This window comes from Fukomys damarensis, unplaced genomic scaffold, assembly GCF_012274545.1.
Source record: "Fukomys damarensis isolate Sample0158 unplaced genomic scaffold, DMR_v1.0_HiC HiC_scaffold_16, whole genome shotgun sequence".
NCBI classification, from domain to species: domain Eukaryota; kingdom Metazoa; phylum Chordata; class Mammalia; order Rodentia; family Bathyergidae; genus Fukomys; species Fukomys damarensis.
The window spans coordinates 134542047-134555763 of NW_022900928.1; the positions used below are offsets into that span (position 1 = coordinate 134542047).

The 13717-nt window shown below is 47.0% G+C and overlaps 1 protein-coding gene across 2 annotated transcripts in view; it reads right to left on the bottom strand.

The window, feature by feature from the left end:
* Hdac4 (histone deacetylase 4) overlaps positions 1 to 13717 on the bottom strand; it is a 250766-nt gene that overhangs the window by 209394 nt on the left and 27655 nt on the right. For both annotated transcript variants that reach the window (XM_033764730.1, XM_010615696.3), the window contains exon 2: positions 8270 to 8519. In XM_033764730.1, the coding sequence (XP_033620621.1) occupies positions 8270 to 8291 (22 nt within the window). In that variant the 5' untranslated portion in view covers positions 8292 to 8519. The remainder of the gene's footprint in view (positions 1 to 8269; positions 8520 to 13717) is intronic.

Here is a 13717-nt window from a genome sequence, read left to right on the forward strand (position 1 = left end):
CTTGCTCTCCATCCCTCTGCCTTCAATAAGTCTAGGGAGCCAGAGAACATGATCAGGTGGAGGGCACCCTTGTGGCCCACAAGAGTCTGGGGTTCCTCCACAAGCCACAGCAGGCAGGTCTGCAGTGTCCATACAGCATGAGGACTTGGACTCCGATAATCAGTCAGCCCCTGACTTGGGCTGACCCTGTGCGAAGGAGAAAGTGTGGAGCATCAAGGGCTCTGCGGCAAGCCACCAGACACCCTGGCCCTCAAGGGAAGAGGTGAGAAAGGCCATACGGCAACAACCAGAAACTGATGCCCTAAGAATGGACCCCATGGCTTTCTGTGAACTCCAACAGAAGTTCTCAAGTTCTCAAGTGCTAGTGAGTCAATAACCCACCAAGAATAAAGTCCGGTTTCTACAAAGGACGTCTGAGGAAAACTCCTTGGCTGTGAGTGCAAACCAATCAAAACAGAGCCTGAAGCTTTTACACAGTGGGCTGTGCTTGCTCTGGCACCTGCTATGAGATCTGGATGCTGCTGCCCCACCACCCGCCATGACCTGTTATTAACAAGTAGGGTGCTGGGAAGTGACTGGAGGACTACATCCTCAAGAGGGGATAAGCGCCCCATTAAGGAGCCCCACGGCCCTTACCAGACGGCGGGCTGCTGGTGCCTGGATCCTGTACTCCCTATGAGCAACACAATTCTGTAGCTTATACTTTATCCAGTCTAGGACTGTTTATGATAATAGTAGAATGGGCTGAGGCAGCAGAAAACAACCAGAACATACGCAGCAGTCGTCTAAAAGCAGCTCGAGTAAGAAGAAAAAACAAATAAAACAAAAAAATCTGCCACCCATCACAAGTTTGTGAAGGGCCCCCAAGGTGAAGGCTGGACAACAGCAAACCCCAGAGTCCCCAGGGCACAATGAGTGAAAAGGCTAATCTGCACCTTAGGAGAATGCATCTGACTGCAAAAAAAAAACCCAGTTAGTGACACTAAAAAATGACCACCAAGACACTTAAAACAACTTCATGTAGTTTCCCAAATGTCATTTCACACAGAAAAAAAAAACATTTGTTTTCTATGTTTTTCATTTAAAACACACACACATACAAATATCGCTTCCACAAAAGCTCTTCTACTGTCTTCCAAGTACAGAGTAGCAGCAATGAGAGTTAGAAAATGGCTGTAAGGAGGAATGCTGCTTTTCATGGTCAAATCCCCAAAGCTCTAAACCACATCCAGACCTGCAATCTCAGATTCTAAGCCAGGAGTAAAGCTGCCTTTGGGTAAAAAAGAGGGAGAGAGCATGGGCAGGGACAGAGGAGCTCAAGATAACAGAACCTGAGTCTAGCAGACACGAGGCCAGGGCAGACCACTGGGCCTACGGAGGGCAGGGACACAGCAGAGCTCCCTCAGGTCTGCACTCCTCTGCCAACTCATGGGGCCAGCTCCCTTTACCTTGTTATGGTCACTGGGTCTTCCCTGAATGGGGGACAGACCAGAAACCATACACCACACAGCAGTTTCCTTTCTTCTGGCTCCCACCACTGCTCTCCAAAGGCCCATGACCCCACTGTCACTCTAAGTGGCTAAAAACAACCCAATTCAAAAACACAAAGCCAGAACATGAGATTAGGAAGGTTATTTGCTTCATTTGATTTTTTTCCTAAATTGTTTCAATTTTCCTAAGTGTCCATTTTTTACCATGTTCTCATGAAATATGCAAACAGAGGTTGCTGAGTGAAAATAAAATGAAAAGTTTCAACTAAAATCTCTAAATTAACTTGGTATGCCAGGCATCTAGTCAACTCCTTGGACCCAGCTAAGGCCTGGCAGAGAATGCTCAGAGGAGAACCGCACAGCTATGCCCATCTCAGCACAGCATGGTGAAAGCCCAATGTTCCAGGACAGCCAAACCCAGGCTTGCTGAGACCAACAGTGGCACCAGGCATGCAGCAGGACACAGCACAGGGAGGCAGGTGAGACAACTGGCAGCCAGGATCCTTTCGCACACTGCCGTAAGGTGCAGGCTCAGATGGAGAGGTGATGGAGTTGGAGTCACAGCCACACACCGACCTGTCTCACCTAGGGCCAGGCCCTTGGTAGCAAGCTCCCATCCTCGCTCTTCACACAGAGCCCCCATGTCCCTCATCTGGAATCTTCTCCCTCCCGGTGGCTCCTGTGCCCTGCCATCTCCTGCATACCAAGGGGCAGCTCACTGCTGTCTGCCCAGCCCACACTCCATGCCAGTGGGGAAGATGAGGGCTAGCTGGGCCCAAAGCACTCTGTGCTCTGCCTGCAGAGGTGCACACCCTCAGAGCGGGACACTGGTGTCCAGTGCCAGGCCGGCCTCCAAGGCACTGTCCAGCCTCAGCCTAGGCACTTGATGGCAGGAGACTGACTGGTTCCCTCACCCACACAATGAGCGATGGCACTCCATGGAGTAACTAGAAGGCACAATTCAGAATGAACTTGCTATTCATTTTGGTCTCTTAAAAGCACAGCAGGGCTGACTTGGAGTAAGCAAGTAATCGATGTTGATTTATTATTACCGTGAGTTTTTAACATCACGGTTAAATAGAGGCAGCTCCCGGGCTGGAGCAGCTCCCAGCCCCGCACACAGCCCGGCGTCTGGAGGCGGCCGTGCATCCGCACACCTGTCCACGTACGACCTCCCCCGCCGCCGGGTGCCGCAATTACGGCCTTTCTGTTCCACTGCCAAGCTGAGCTCAATGGTTTCTAATGATTCTCATACCGGGTTTTCTGTGTCAAATACATACCAGGAGTTCATTCTTAAATTTCAATATCATTAATCATCCAACATTCAGCATCTCAGAACTCAAAAATTTGCATTTCAACAATGGGGGCTTTGAAAAAAGGACACAAATGCAAATGTTCCACAAACTGTATAAGAATTTTTCAGAGAATTGCCAAAACAAACCATCAATGTTCCATTGACAGAGAATTTTCTGAGCTCTTCATAGGGAATGAGTATTCGTGATTTTTAAAAGACAAAACACAATTTGAGGATTAAAAAAAAAAGAAGTAGGTTGAAAAATGAGTCCTTATGTCTACATGATTTCCAGAACAAACCTTGTCTGATTAAGATCCCAGATAATGACGGCACAGTGGCCGGGTAGTCACAATCCGAGCTGCGTGTACCAGGGAACTGAAGGACCTGTGGTGGAAGGGCCACTGTAGGCGTGGCTCGGAGCCTTCCCTGCAGGAGGCAGACAATCCACGCCCTGTGTGGGAGGTGCCTCTGTTATGGCTGGGACCTAGTGTGTCCCCAGGGGCTGAGACGTCCAGAGATGGGCTGTGAAGGTGACTGACCCTCAGGGTGCTTCCTTCCCCAGGCAGGGGACTGGCCTGCTCATAGCATCACTGGGAGGTGATGAGCCTGGGAGGTGAGGCTACAGGGTGTGTACCACGCAGGAACATGCCTCGTCCTCAGCTCCTTTCCTCTGGGGGTCTTCCCCTCTTCTCTCCCCCTCTCTCCCCTCCCTCCCCCCTCTCTCGCTGATGTTTCTACCTCTTCATAAGCCTAAAGCAAGGGAGCAGGCCAGTCTGAAACCTCTGAAATTGTGAGCAGAAGTAAATGTTGCCTCCTCTAAACTGTTTTCCTCAAGAATTCTGTCACAATAAGGAAAAGTTAACACAATCTCATGTCCCCTCTCACACAGCATGGAAGGAGCAATACGCGGCCCACATCCTAGGTGTCCCAAAGTCCAGCCTCCCCTCTTCCTCCCTGGATGGTCATGGAGCAGGTCCTCTCCGGCTGTTGCTAGCTACTCTGTCTTCTCAACTTGAGCCTGAACCCTGAGAAGGTCCTGGGCCTCCTGCTTGCTGCTGGCTGTGTGGCCACCTGCACATGTCTGCCAAGGGCAAGGCCTTGTCCACAGCTGCTCAGTGGCGCTGCAGTTACCTCCACTGCCTAGGCAGAGCTCTGGCCTGCAATTCTGTCTCCAGCAGCTCATAATCGGTATCTGTGTTAACCGCAGCCCAAAGAATTCATTCTCTCCCCTAAAATCTACAGTATTCCTGAAACAGCAACTGTGGCACAGCACAGTTTAAATGCGTAAGAACATTCCCCTGTGAGCTAATCTCTATGTTAACACATGTCAATTGGTGGACAGACACCACAGATTTGAGATGAAATAAATGAAGAAGAGAGCAGGAAGACTGAAGGAACCCAAGGTCTCCAGCTCAGCCCCACCCAAGGGCAGGCAACACGTGGGATAAACCTTGAAAATGGTTGGCAGAAATCAGGCAATCCTCGGCCCACGATCACCTAGTTAACTGCTCAGCTGCTTTCATGTGATTGGGGTATTTCACACACACAGAATATTAAGACACCATAGCATGGCCTAAATCAAAGCACTGATCTTGAACAAGCTGTTCTCAAAGTGGTGACTTAGTTTTTAAATACTACCCAGCACTCTTGCCAAGATCCAGGGAGAGATAGGATGACTGAATGACTTCGTGCAGGCCCTGCTCAACCTGTTTCCATCTATCAAGGGCATCATCTGGGTGGCCACAGACGTGTCCTAGCAATCCACTGTGGGCTCCATGAGATCAGAATGCTTCTCAACGAGACTCCAGGCAAGCACGCTCTAGCAAGAAAGATGATCTCGCCAGAGGAAAGGGGCAGTGCCAGACAGGCAGCTGGGCGCAATGTCTGGTCTTCCTGGTAGCCAGTCAAGGTACCAACGTCCTAGGCACACTTTAAGCCCAAGGAAGGACAAGAGGGAAACAAAGGAAGGGACAAGAAACAAGGAGCAGCTGCTTGTGCTGCTATGGAAGCAGGCCACATGGGCGTCTGTCCCCACTCCCTCGGATCATGCCAGAGACTCAGTGCCCTGGGAACTCCTCCTGGCCTGTCTCCTCACATCCCAACAGGGAAAGGTCTGCAGCACAGGGTTAGGCTAGTGCACACTGCAGAACCTCTTCCTAAAGAAGAGTTCTCACAAGCTCAGTCAACCCAAGCCCTTTCCTCAGGCTCCTCACAGCATTAGAAACAGTTATTTAGAGCAATAAATCCCAACAGTTAAGCAGCTTTTACGTCAGAGCCAGGGCCTGGCTCTGGCGAAGTTCATAAAGAACAGCAATAAAATCATAACGTATACCCCACCCAGCATCAGGGGGAGTTTAAAGGAAAACAGGCTGACAAGAGTTACACACATCAAACAAAATGCCACTTCATTGCCAGGGCAGAGCCAAGCTGCACCATCAACGTGAGCAAAGGAACCCAGGGGAGGCTGGACTCCACTAGGCCAACTTCCCATCAGCACTGCACCCGGCCACACAGAAGCAGGGCGAGCAGCAGGACCTGTGCCAGGTGGGTGGGCAGACGGGCAAGGGCAAGCCAGGCAGGCCAGGGCGAGGGCTGGGAGCCAGCCAGGAAAGGAGGCACTGGAGATACCAGGGAAGAGGACAAGCAGTGCAGGGAGCAACAACCAAACGTGCCTAGCATACAAGAGGCTCTGGGTCCAATCCTCAGCACCAAAAAACAGAGAGAAAGAGGGAGAGAGCAAACTGAGTAATTGGGTATTAATTACTACTATTTTTCTCCTTCAAAGTCATTAAAGTGACAAAATATGAATAAAAACTGTGACAAGATTTACAGCAACATTTGACAGTAGGTGAACAAGTACATGAGCTGATGAAAAAAATCAGAGAACTTCCTGGAAACCGTGAACAAACCCAATGGGATCACAGGAATAGGCAGTCACTAGTGAGGCCCCACGACAGCACAGTGAAGGAGGGCCCAGGCCAGGCCCAGCCATGGGCCAGGAAGGAGCTGCAGAGCAGCACAGCCAAGTGGGTGGGCCTGCGTCAGCTTGTGCAGACCCTGAAGGAGAGCCAAGGGCTGGAGCAGGAGAATCCAGCAAGCTCTGGGCCCCAAGCAAACAGCTCCAGCAACAGACAGAAGGGAAGGGGCTCTGGCCGAGAGGCAGCCCTACTCTGTCTGCACTGCTGCCAACCTACCTGTCAGAGTGCAGGGTGAGCAAGAGGCAGGACGCACACTTGGCCTGAGAGGAGGGCAAGGCTGCCCAGAGAGGCCAGGGATGGAAATAAATGCCAGCGGACGAAATTCCCCATAAAGAAAGGCAAAGACTCTTTTTGGAGGGGAAAAGTCAAAATCCAGCTGTCTATGTTTACTCAGATAAGCCTTAAGGAAGGTAGTCAGGAAAGGTCAGAGATAAGTGGATGGGGAAATATCTGTTAACCAAATAAAGACCAGGGCAGAAATATTTTTATTAAACAAAATAAACTTTTGGCAAATAAACATTATATCAAGAGAAAGACACTACACCTTGAAAAGAGACCTGGTCTACCATAAGAACAGTAGCAATTTTTAAGCACTGAAAAAACACTGAAATACAGAGCAAAAAATAATAAATAAAAATAAAACGTTAATGTGAAAAGAACATTTCAAAAGTATCATCACAATAGAAAAATTCACTTTTCCAAGAATTAAGCGAAAAAAAAGAGTAAAGCTTTGTTGATTTAAATAAGTCAACTGAGTTAATATACATCAATAACATATAAAGCTTACAGGTATTCCTATATGTAAATATGTAACATATCAGTGAGAAAAAATTAAGTATAGTATTGATAAATACATATGGATTTCTCTGAACCAAAAAATAACAGTAAGAGCATACTTTTCTTCAAACATCTGCGTGTCACATACGAGATCTAAGTTATGTCTATGCTTGGTCAGGCAAAAGTACACGCCTCCATTTTAAGCAATAGGGTGACACAATAATTTCCCCCAGCATGCTAAGAAAAATAAACTAGATACAATCTATCCAGGGCTGTTTGATACAACAGAGTGGAAGCAGTGATTAGGAAGGTCAGCTAAGCCAGCTTGGAGCACCATCACAGTACATCCAAGGACACCAGACACACACTGACAGATGAGCCAGCTTCTACTTCTTGGAATTTGTCCAGTGAAGTCACTTAAAGAAATGTACAAGACATATGTATAATAAGTGTCTGAGGCCAATTTGGAGCTGTTATGAAGAATCCTGCAACCACCTAATATCCATTTACAAGCTACTGAAAAGAACACTGCACTTATATACATATTGACATCGAAGATGCCCATACCACATTACAAAAGAAAAAAGCAGGAAACAATGCATACTGCTGAAGTGTGTGCATGCTTAATGCTTCTCGTTTACACCAGAGAGGAATACCTCCCCTGGACAGTACCCACCCAGGGGCCCAGGCAGAGCGGCACAGAGTCTATGTTTCTTGCAATGATCATAAACCATTCTTTACATCAATCAATACGTGAACAATCTGAATAAATAAAGTCTTTGTGGCTAAATAAAGCCTGGAACCCTGCCCTCTGGAACTTTCAGGTAAGACCAACCACGCCCTTCTCTGAGGGTGTGTGACACTGGGCAAGCCCAGAAGGAGAGGCCCAGGCACTGAGCCACCTGCATAGCCAGAGCCAGGGATGACAAAGCGCTGATGCAAGCACCTGACCTGCAGCCCACCCAGTCCCACTCCTCTGTGGACCGGGAGAGGCACTGACCCGTGGGTGGTCCCACTCAGGGTACTCTGAAGGGGCTAGAGGCTGGGCAGCAGTGGCACTGGTCCTACAGGAGGCCCACTTTTTGAGGTACGACACGTAGGCACTCCAGGTTCACGCAAGCTTTGACTCTCCAGGGTCAGGAGGTATGAAGTCCCTACACACTGAAAAATGAGGGCGAGGCACAGGGGCTTCCAGTTCCCTCCACCATTCCCAGTAATGGGACCTTGGACAAGGCTCTTCCTCCCTGCAGCTCTGAGACTATCAAGGGCTGCTGGGAAATCCAAACGCTTGTCAAGTACCCAGCGCAGTACCCAGCAAAACAGAGAAGAACCCTGAGAGCGACTTCCAGCCACTGCCCATGAGTGCAGATCATGGCCCCTTCTCAGACTCCTCCAGGGCCCATCACAGGGTACCCCCACCCCAGCAACAAACAGCTGGCTAAGAAAGTAACTGCCCAGACCACGAGCTGACCTTCCAACAGCACCTCACTCAAGAGCAATTCTGTTCTCCTGGCATCAAGGAAACTGCCACATCCGCATGCAAATCAAACCCAGGTACTCACCAGGCCTTCACCAGCTCCCCTTTCACTACAGAATAGATAAGCTACCAGCACTCAGTGCTGTCAGAAAGCAACAGAGGCCATTATCGGGAGAAACAAAGGTCTGGAGTCCAGTCAGCAGGCTACAAGGACAGCCCACTGCCTGCAGAGAGTGAAGGACTCGGGCCTTACCTGGACGGCTTTGAGAGCTCATTGCTAGCAGCGTCTAAGCCTTCAGTCGATTCAGAATGGCTCAAAAGTTCCACGTAAACAGTAGCTCCAATGAGCTGCCAACTTCCACCAGCACATACGAGTAAGGAAACGAGCAGGGTCGGTCACAGGCGCATAGGCTCCGAGCCTCACTGCTGGGGCCTTGTGCAGCAAGTAATCCACAGGGAGAGCAGAGGTCTTCGCTGGGCCTTGTAGCAGTGAACCTGCACAGCTAGAAAAAGAAGAGAGCTTCGATGAGGCTGGAATGTCTCCTGTAGAGCAACCTCTAACCAAGGACCCTAAGATTCAGTCTTCAGCTAATTTTTACCAGGAATTGGTAAAAAAAAAAAAAAAAAATCATATTGAACCATTTTTACCATTCCTGGTCAGGACTTTTGTTGGAAAATCAGAAATATGAGCAAGTGCCACTGCACAACATGGCTCCCAGCCCCAGCACGGATGGCATGGAAAGGGGGTGGGACCGTCCCCTGCATCACTGCCACCTGCAGTCACGACAATAAACACGTCTCCAGAGGGCCAGTATCACCAGTAACCAACACTGCCATGGAGCGGAACTCTGACCTGTGGCATCATCCTTACCCCTCCCAAAAGTTTCCTCATCATCAGCCTTTTGGAAGGAAGCAGCACCCTACCACCTCAACTAATACAAATGTATTCCAGGCTACATTACTTTGCAAAATAAATACAAAACAAAACATTTTACAAGAAAATCACTCCCTCAGCCTGCTCCCACAACACACATTTTCTTTCTGACACGCACTCATCCAGCTTGTACCCACAGACATTCACAGTCATGCAGCTAGCTCGCAGAACTGGATTCTAATTCAGCTGTCTCCACTTAACGGTACACCCTAAATTATTCCCATGTTCCCACCTTAGCAACTACCTCTGCTCGGGTTTATTTTTCATTATCTGATGATAAAAGAAATGCACAGCCCTCCTGGGAGAGTATTTAAAAGGCAACCCAGAGGCAGGCATTTGGAAACATCCTGATAGCTCCTGCAGCCATCTCTGCCTTGACTGCCGGCTACACAGGGCCTAGCTCTCCAGCCAGCACTTCCTCCAGCATGTCAGAGTCAGGAGGAGCCCTGGCAAAGAGCAACTGTGGATTCCAGGGTGTCCCCCTAAAGCTGACTCTTCCAAAGAACATAGTGGCCACAAAGATCAGTGCAAGAGACAAATCAAGGAATGCGTGCCCTGACACTCCTGGACGGATCCGATCCAGCAGCACCTTCTGAGGCTTCTGCGTTCATGTCTTCCTTTCAGACTGTAACAAATTCCTTTTCTTGATTAAATTAGCCCAGAACCCCCACCCCACCACCCCCGTGCTTGTAACTAAAGAACCCTAACCAAGCCATCATGTCAAAGATTACCCCAAGGTTTGGCTACTATAGTTCCAATCTTACATGATTATGTACAACTGTGGCTCATATCTGTATGACTACTGTCCCAGTTATTTCCTTTAGGCTCAGGATTGTTATTTCTCTCTCTATTGGTCTGAAAGAAACATCGTTTCCTTGAAGAGAATGTAGATGGTATGATCCCACAAACCCCTGTGAATCTCAGAAAGGATTCTGCATCTTTCACACAAAAACCGCATCTTGGCCAAGTATAAAAGTCTTGGGGTCATAAACATTCCTCCCTCAAACCCTGCAGAGCCTGCTCTGCTTCAGAGACACACTCAGGCCTGTGGAGAACTCTGCTTGACCACCGTTCCCGTCTAAACTTTGAGGGACTTGGTTTTGGTGCTGTTGTCATTTTCTTCAGCCTGGATTCCTTTAGTGTATCTTTCTTTTCTCTAACCTGGAAATTCAAAAGCTTTGTCAGAAGATGGATGGGCTGAAGTGTACTCACTTTTTTTTGCTCAAAACATGACCCTTCCAATACTTATTGGTCTTCTTCCTGCCTAGGAAAATGTTCTTCCATTGCATCTTTGGTTATTATTCTTATTAAACTTCTGGCTTCTTGAGATTCCTATGCTGTTGGCTGGAATCTCTCCATGGGATCTGGCCTCTCTCACCACTGACACATCTGTTGTTTATTCTGCATTCCTGGGCAGCTTCTCCAGTGTGTTCCCTACACAATTGCTGATGTTTTCTACAATGTCAGCTTTATGGCTTATGATACAGAGTTTAATTAAGCCTTAAACTTTGTTTTCAACCACTTCCCTTGACAATTCATTCCATTATCTCTTCTACTTGGACTGTCCCTCCTCTTCATGACCTCCTGCTCCTATCTTTAGAGCCATGTCTTCTCCTAGCCAGTCTTCTGAGGAAAAAAAAAAAAATTTCCGGGTTTAAAATTGTAAATGCTTTTCAGAGGTATATTCTTGAGCACGGCAGGATATTCCCCTCTTCTCCATCTCCTGGGCCATCTTTCTGACAGGTCCCAGAACTGTTTGCTTACACACCCCGAAAGAACAGCTCTGCTAGACCCAGTGGAAGACTAGGGACTGTGTGCATTACCCTCCTGGGCTCTGCCTCCTTCACACAGGTGAACTGCTGCCTAGAGAAGCCAGCATGCAATGCTCCTGCCGGGTGCCCAGCAGGCTTCCTGCAGTGCTGCCAGACTGACAGGCACCCTTCTCTTCTCCCACCTGCAGATTCAACAAAACCAAGACTTTCTGCTATGACACAACATATATGTTCTGGAAGAGCCTCACACTCAGAAAAACTATATTAAAAATACCATTGCCTATGAGAAAAATAAGGTTGGAGGGGACTGCGCGAATTATGCAATTTCATAACCAGTGCACTATCAAAATCAGGAATTAGTAATCAAAATACTATAATTCAAAAAAGATATGCCATATTCCTAATCATTAAAAAGTCCAGCATATGAAGAATTATACCATTTAGAAAGGTGGCAACAGTTTGGCAGAAGAGGATAAAAGAACTGAAGCTTCACAGAATAAGAGACAAGTAAACAAGTAAACGTCAGACTCTCCAGACACCCAGTTAAAGGGCAGAGGTTGTCGAGGGGGTAAAAGAGACCCCACTCTTCCAGATATAAACAGGAAGTGTGTGAGGTAGGCCTGAAAACAGTCTGGAGAGGGTACTGTGCATTTGAGAATGTAAAATCCATCTCTCAAGCATTACAGACCGAAGCATGTGCCATCTACAAGTAACCCCTTTCAGCACAGGCATCTGACATGACAGCATACAAAGAAGTGGCCTCATAGATCAATCTGTCACCCAAGGACACTCTGTGACACACACACAATGACAAAATCACCCAACAACATGGAGCTCTGCCTGGCTCCCGTTAAGTGATAGCTGACTATGTAATGATGAATATATACCATACAAACACTGATCAAAAGAAAGGTGTAGAGCCGGTTCAGTGGCTTGTCTTGCAAGCACAAGGACCTGAGTTCAACCCCCCCGGTACCAAAAAAAAGTAAAAAGAAAAGAAAGAAAGGTGTAAAGGTTACATTTGCATCAGACAAAGTAATAGAGGAAGAGCATCTCATGGAATGCAGAAGACATTTTGGAGACAGTGGAAGGGTTGGCCCAGCATGACATGCCAATCCCAAAGACTCCTGCATCCGAAAACAGGGCTTCATGCTCAAAGCAGAAACTGAGAAAGCATAAGGAAAAATGGACACAACTACAATTACTGTTGATTACAGCTGGAAATCTTAACACCCTGCTCTTAGTAACTGTCAGAACAAGTAGACAGAAAATTAGTAAGAGATTTGAACACCACCACCACCCTGCATGATAGAATGGCATTTGTACAACACTCTGAGAGCAACAGTGGAATGCAAACTCATTCCTTTCCTTTTTAACCCACACAGAACAGAAACCAAGATAGACCACGAAGCAAAACGAACTCAAGTCAACATTTTCTGACTAAATTAGAATTAAGTTAGACATCAATAACAAAGATCTAAAAAAAAAAAAAATCCCAAACATTTGTAAGCTAAATAATACACTTCATGAGTCAAGGGAAAAAATTTCAAACAAAAATTGGAAAGTATTTTGAAATGAATAAAAAATGAAAATACAACATGTCAAAGTGCGCAGTGCTTAGAAGGAAATTTTCAGCACCAAATACCCGAATTAGAAAAGATGGCTACAAGTCAATGATCTTAGGGTTCATTTTCAGATATTAGAAAAAAACAAATTAAATCCAAAATAAGTCAGGAAAAAAGACAAAACAAAAAAAGAAATCAATGAATAGGAAAGAAAAAAAAATCAGCAAATCTAAAAGATAATTCTTTTAGACAAATAATTCATAAGGCTCTTCCCAGACTGATCATGAAAACCAATGAGACATATATCAATGATACCAACGAGACGGGATCAACTAGAGCCACACCAGGATAAAGGAGGATAGGGGATATTATGAACAACTTTATGCCAAGAAATTTGACAACTTAGAGGGAGTCACCAAGGCCATAGAAAACCCAAACTTCAAGCAGTCACTGGAGAGAACAGAGGCACAGCAGGGCACAAGGCCAGATTCCAGGTCCACCCCAGCGGCCTGCCTACAGCTGTTGCCAGCATCAAGCCTGCCTGATGGTGACATGCAACTAACTTCCCTCCTTCCTTTGCGTTTGTCCCTCAGAATTAAAGATGAGCCCGCCGTGCCCCACTCTACTGTTTAATCAGTGACTTAATTTGCATGGCCTTGTGGGTTTTTTTTTTAATGTGTTCTGTATTGATAATCCAGTATATCATTACTTCTTCTATTGCTGAAATCTGGGCCCCTGGGAGCTCCTTCAGGTGGGCCCTATGTCTTCCCGACAAGCCTCCACCCCAACCTTCACTGTATGGTATTCACTTCTTCTGGGTTTACAGTGACATCCCAGATTCCAATCCAAAATCACAAGGTTTGCATCAGCCTCCCCTTTCCCTATCGGTGACTTCTTCACTAGGGACACCCACTAGAATATACACCATACAGTTCCAGAGGCCGCAGTCCCAGGAGGGGCACCCTCATCATGAAGCTGCAGCTTCACATACTGCCCCATCTGCCTTCAGCCTCACAGAACCCACACGACACCGTGCCCAGAGCCTCTGGGTGACCCATCTGCTCCACATCCACATCAGTGGGGCAGCAGAGCTGGATGCAGGGCATGGTGTTTGTATTCCATTTTGGGTCCCCCACATCCTGATTGGTTTTAATTGTTTGTTTGTCTTTTGGGTATGTGAAGAGTTAGAAATACAAATTTAAGTGGAAAAAGAATGTGTTTATAAAGATATTTGTAACTTAAATTTAAGACTTCACATACAGCGTTTTGATATAAATTTCTCTTGCTTTAAGAAAAAAGCTTTGCATTATGGAAATCCAATGAATAAAGAAAACACAGCAAGTAGTGGGCCAGGGATTTGGCTCAGTGGTTCCACTGCCTGCCTTGCAAGTACAAGGACCTGAGTTTGATCCCCCATACAAAAAAAAAAA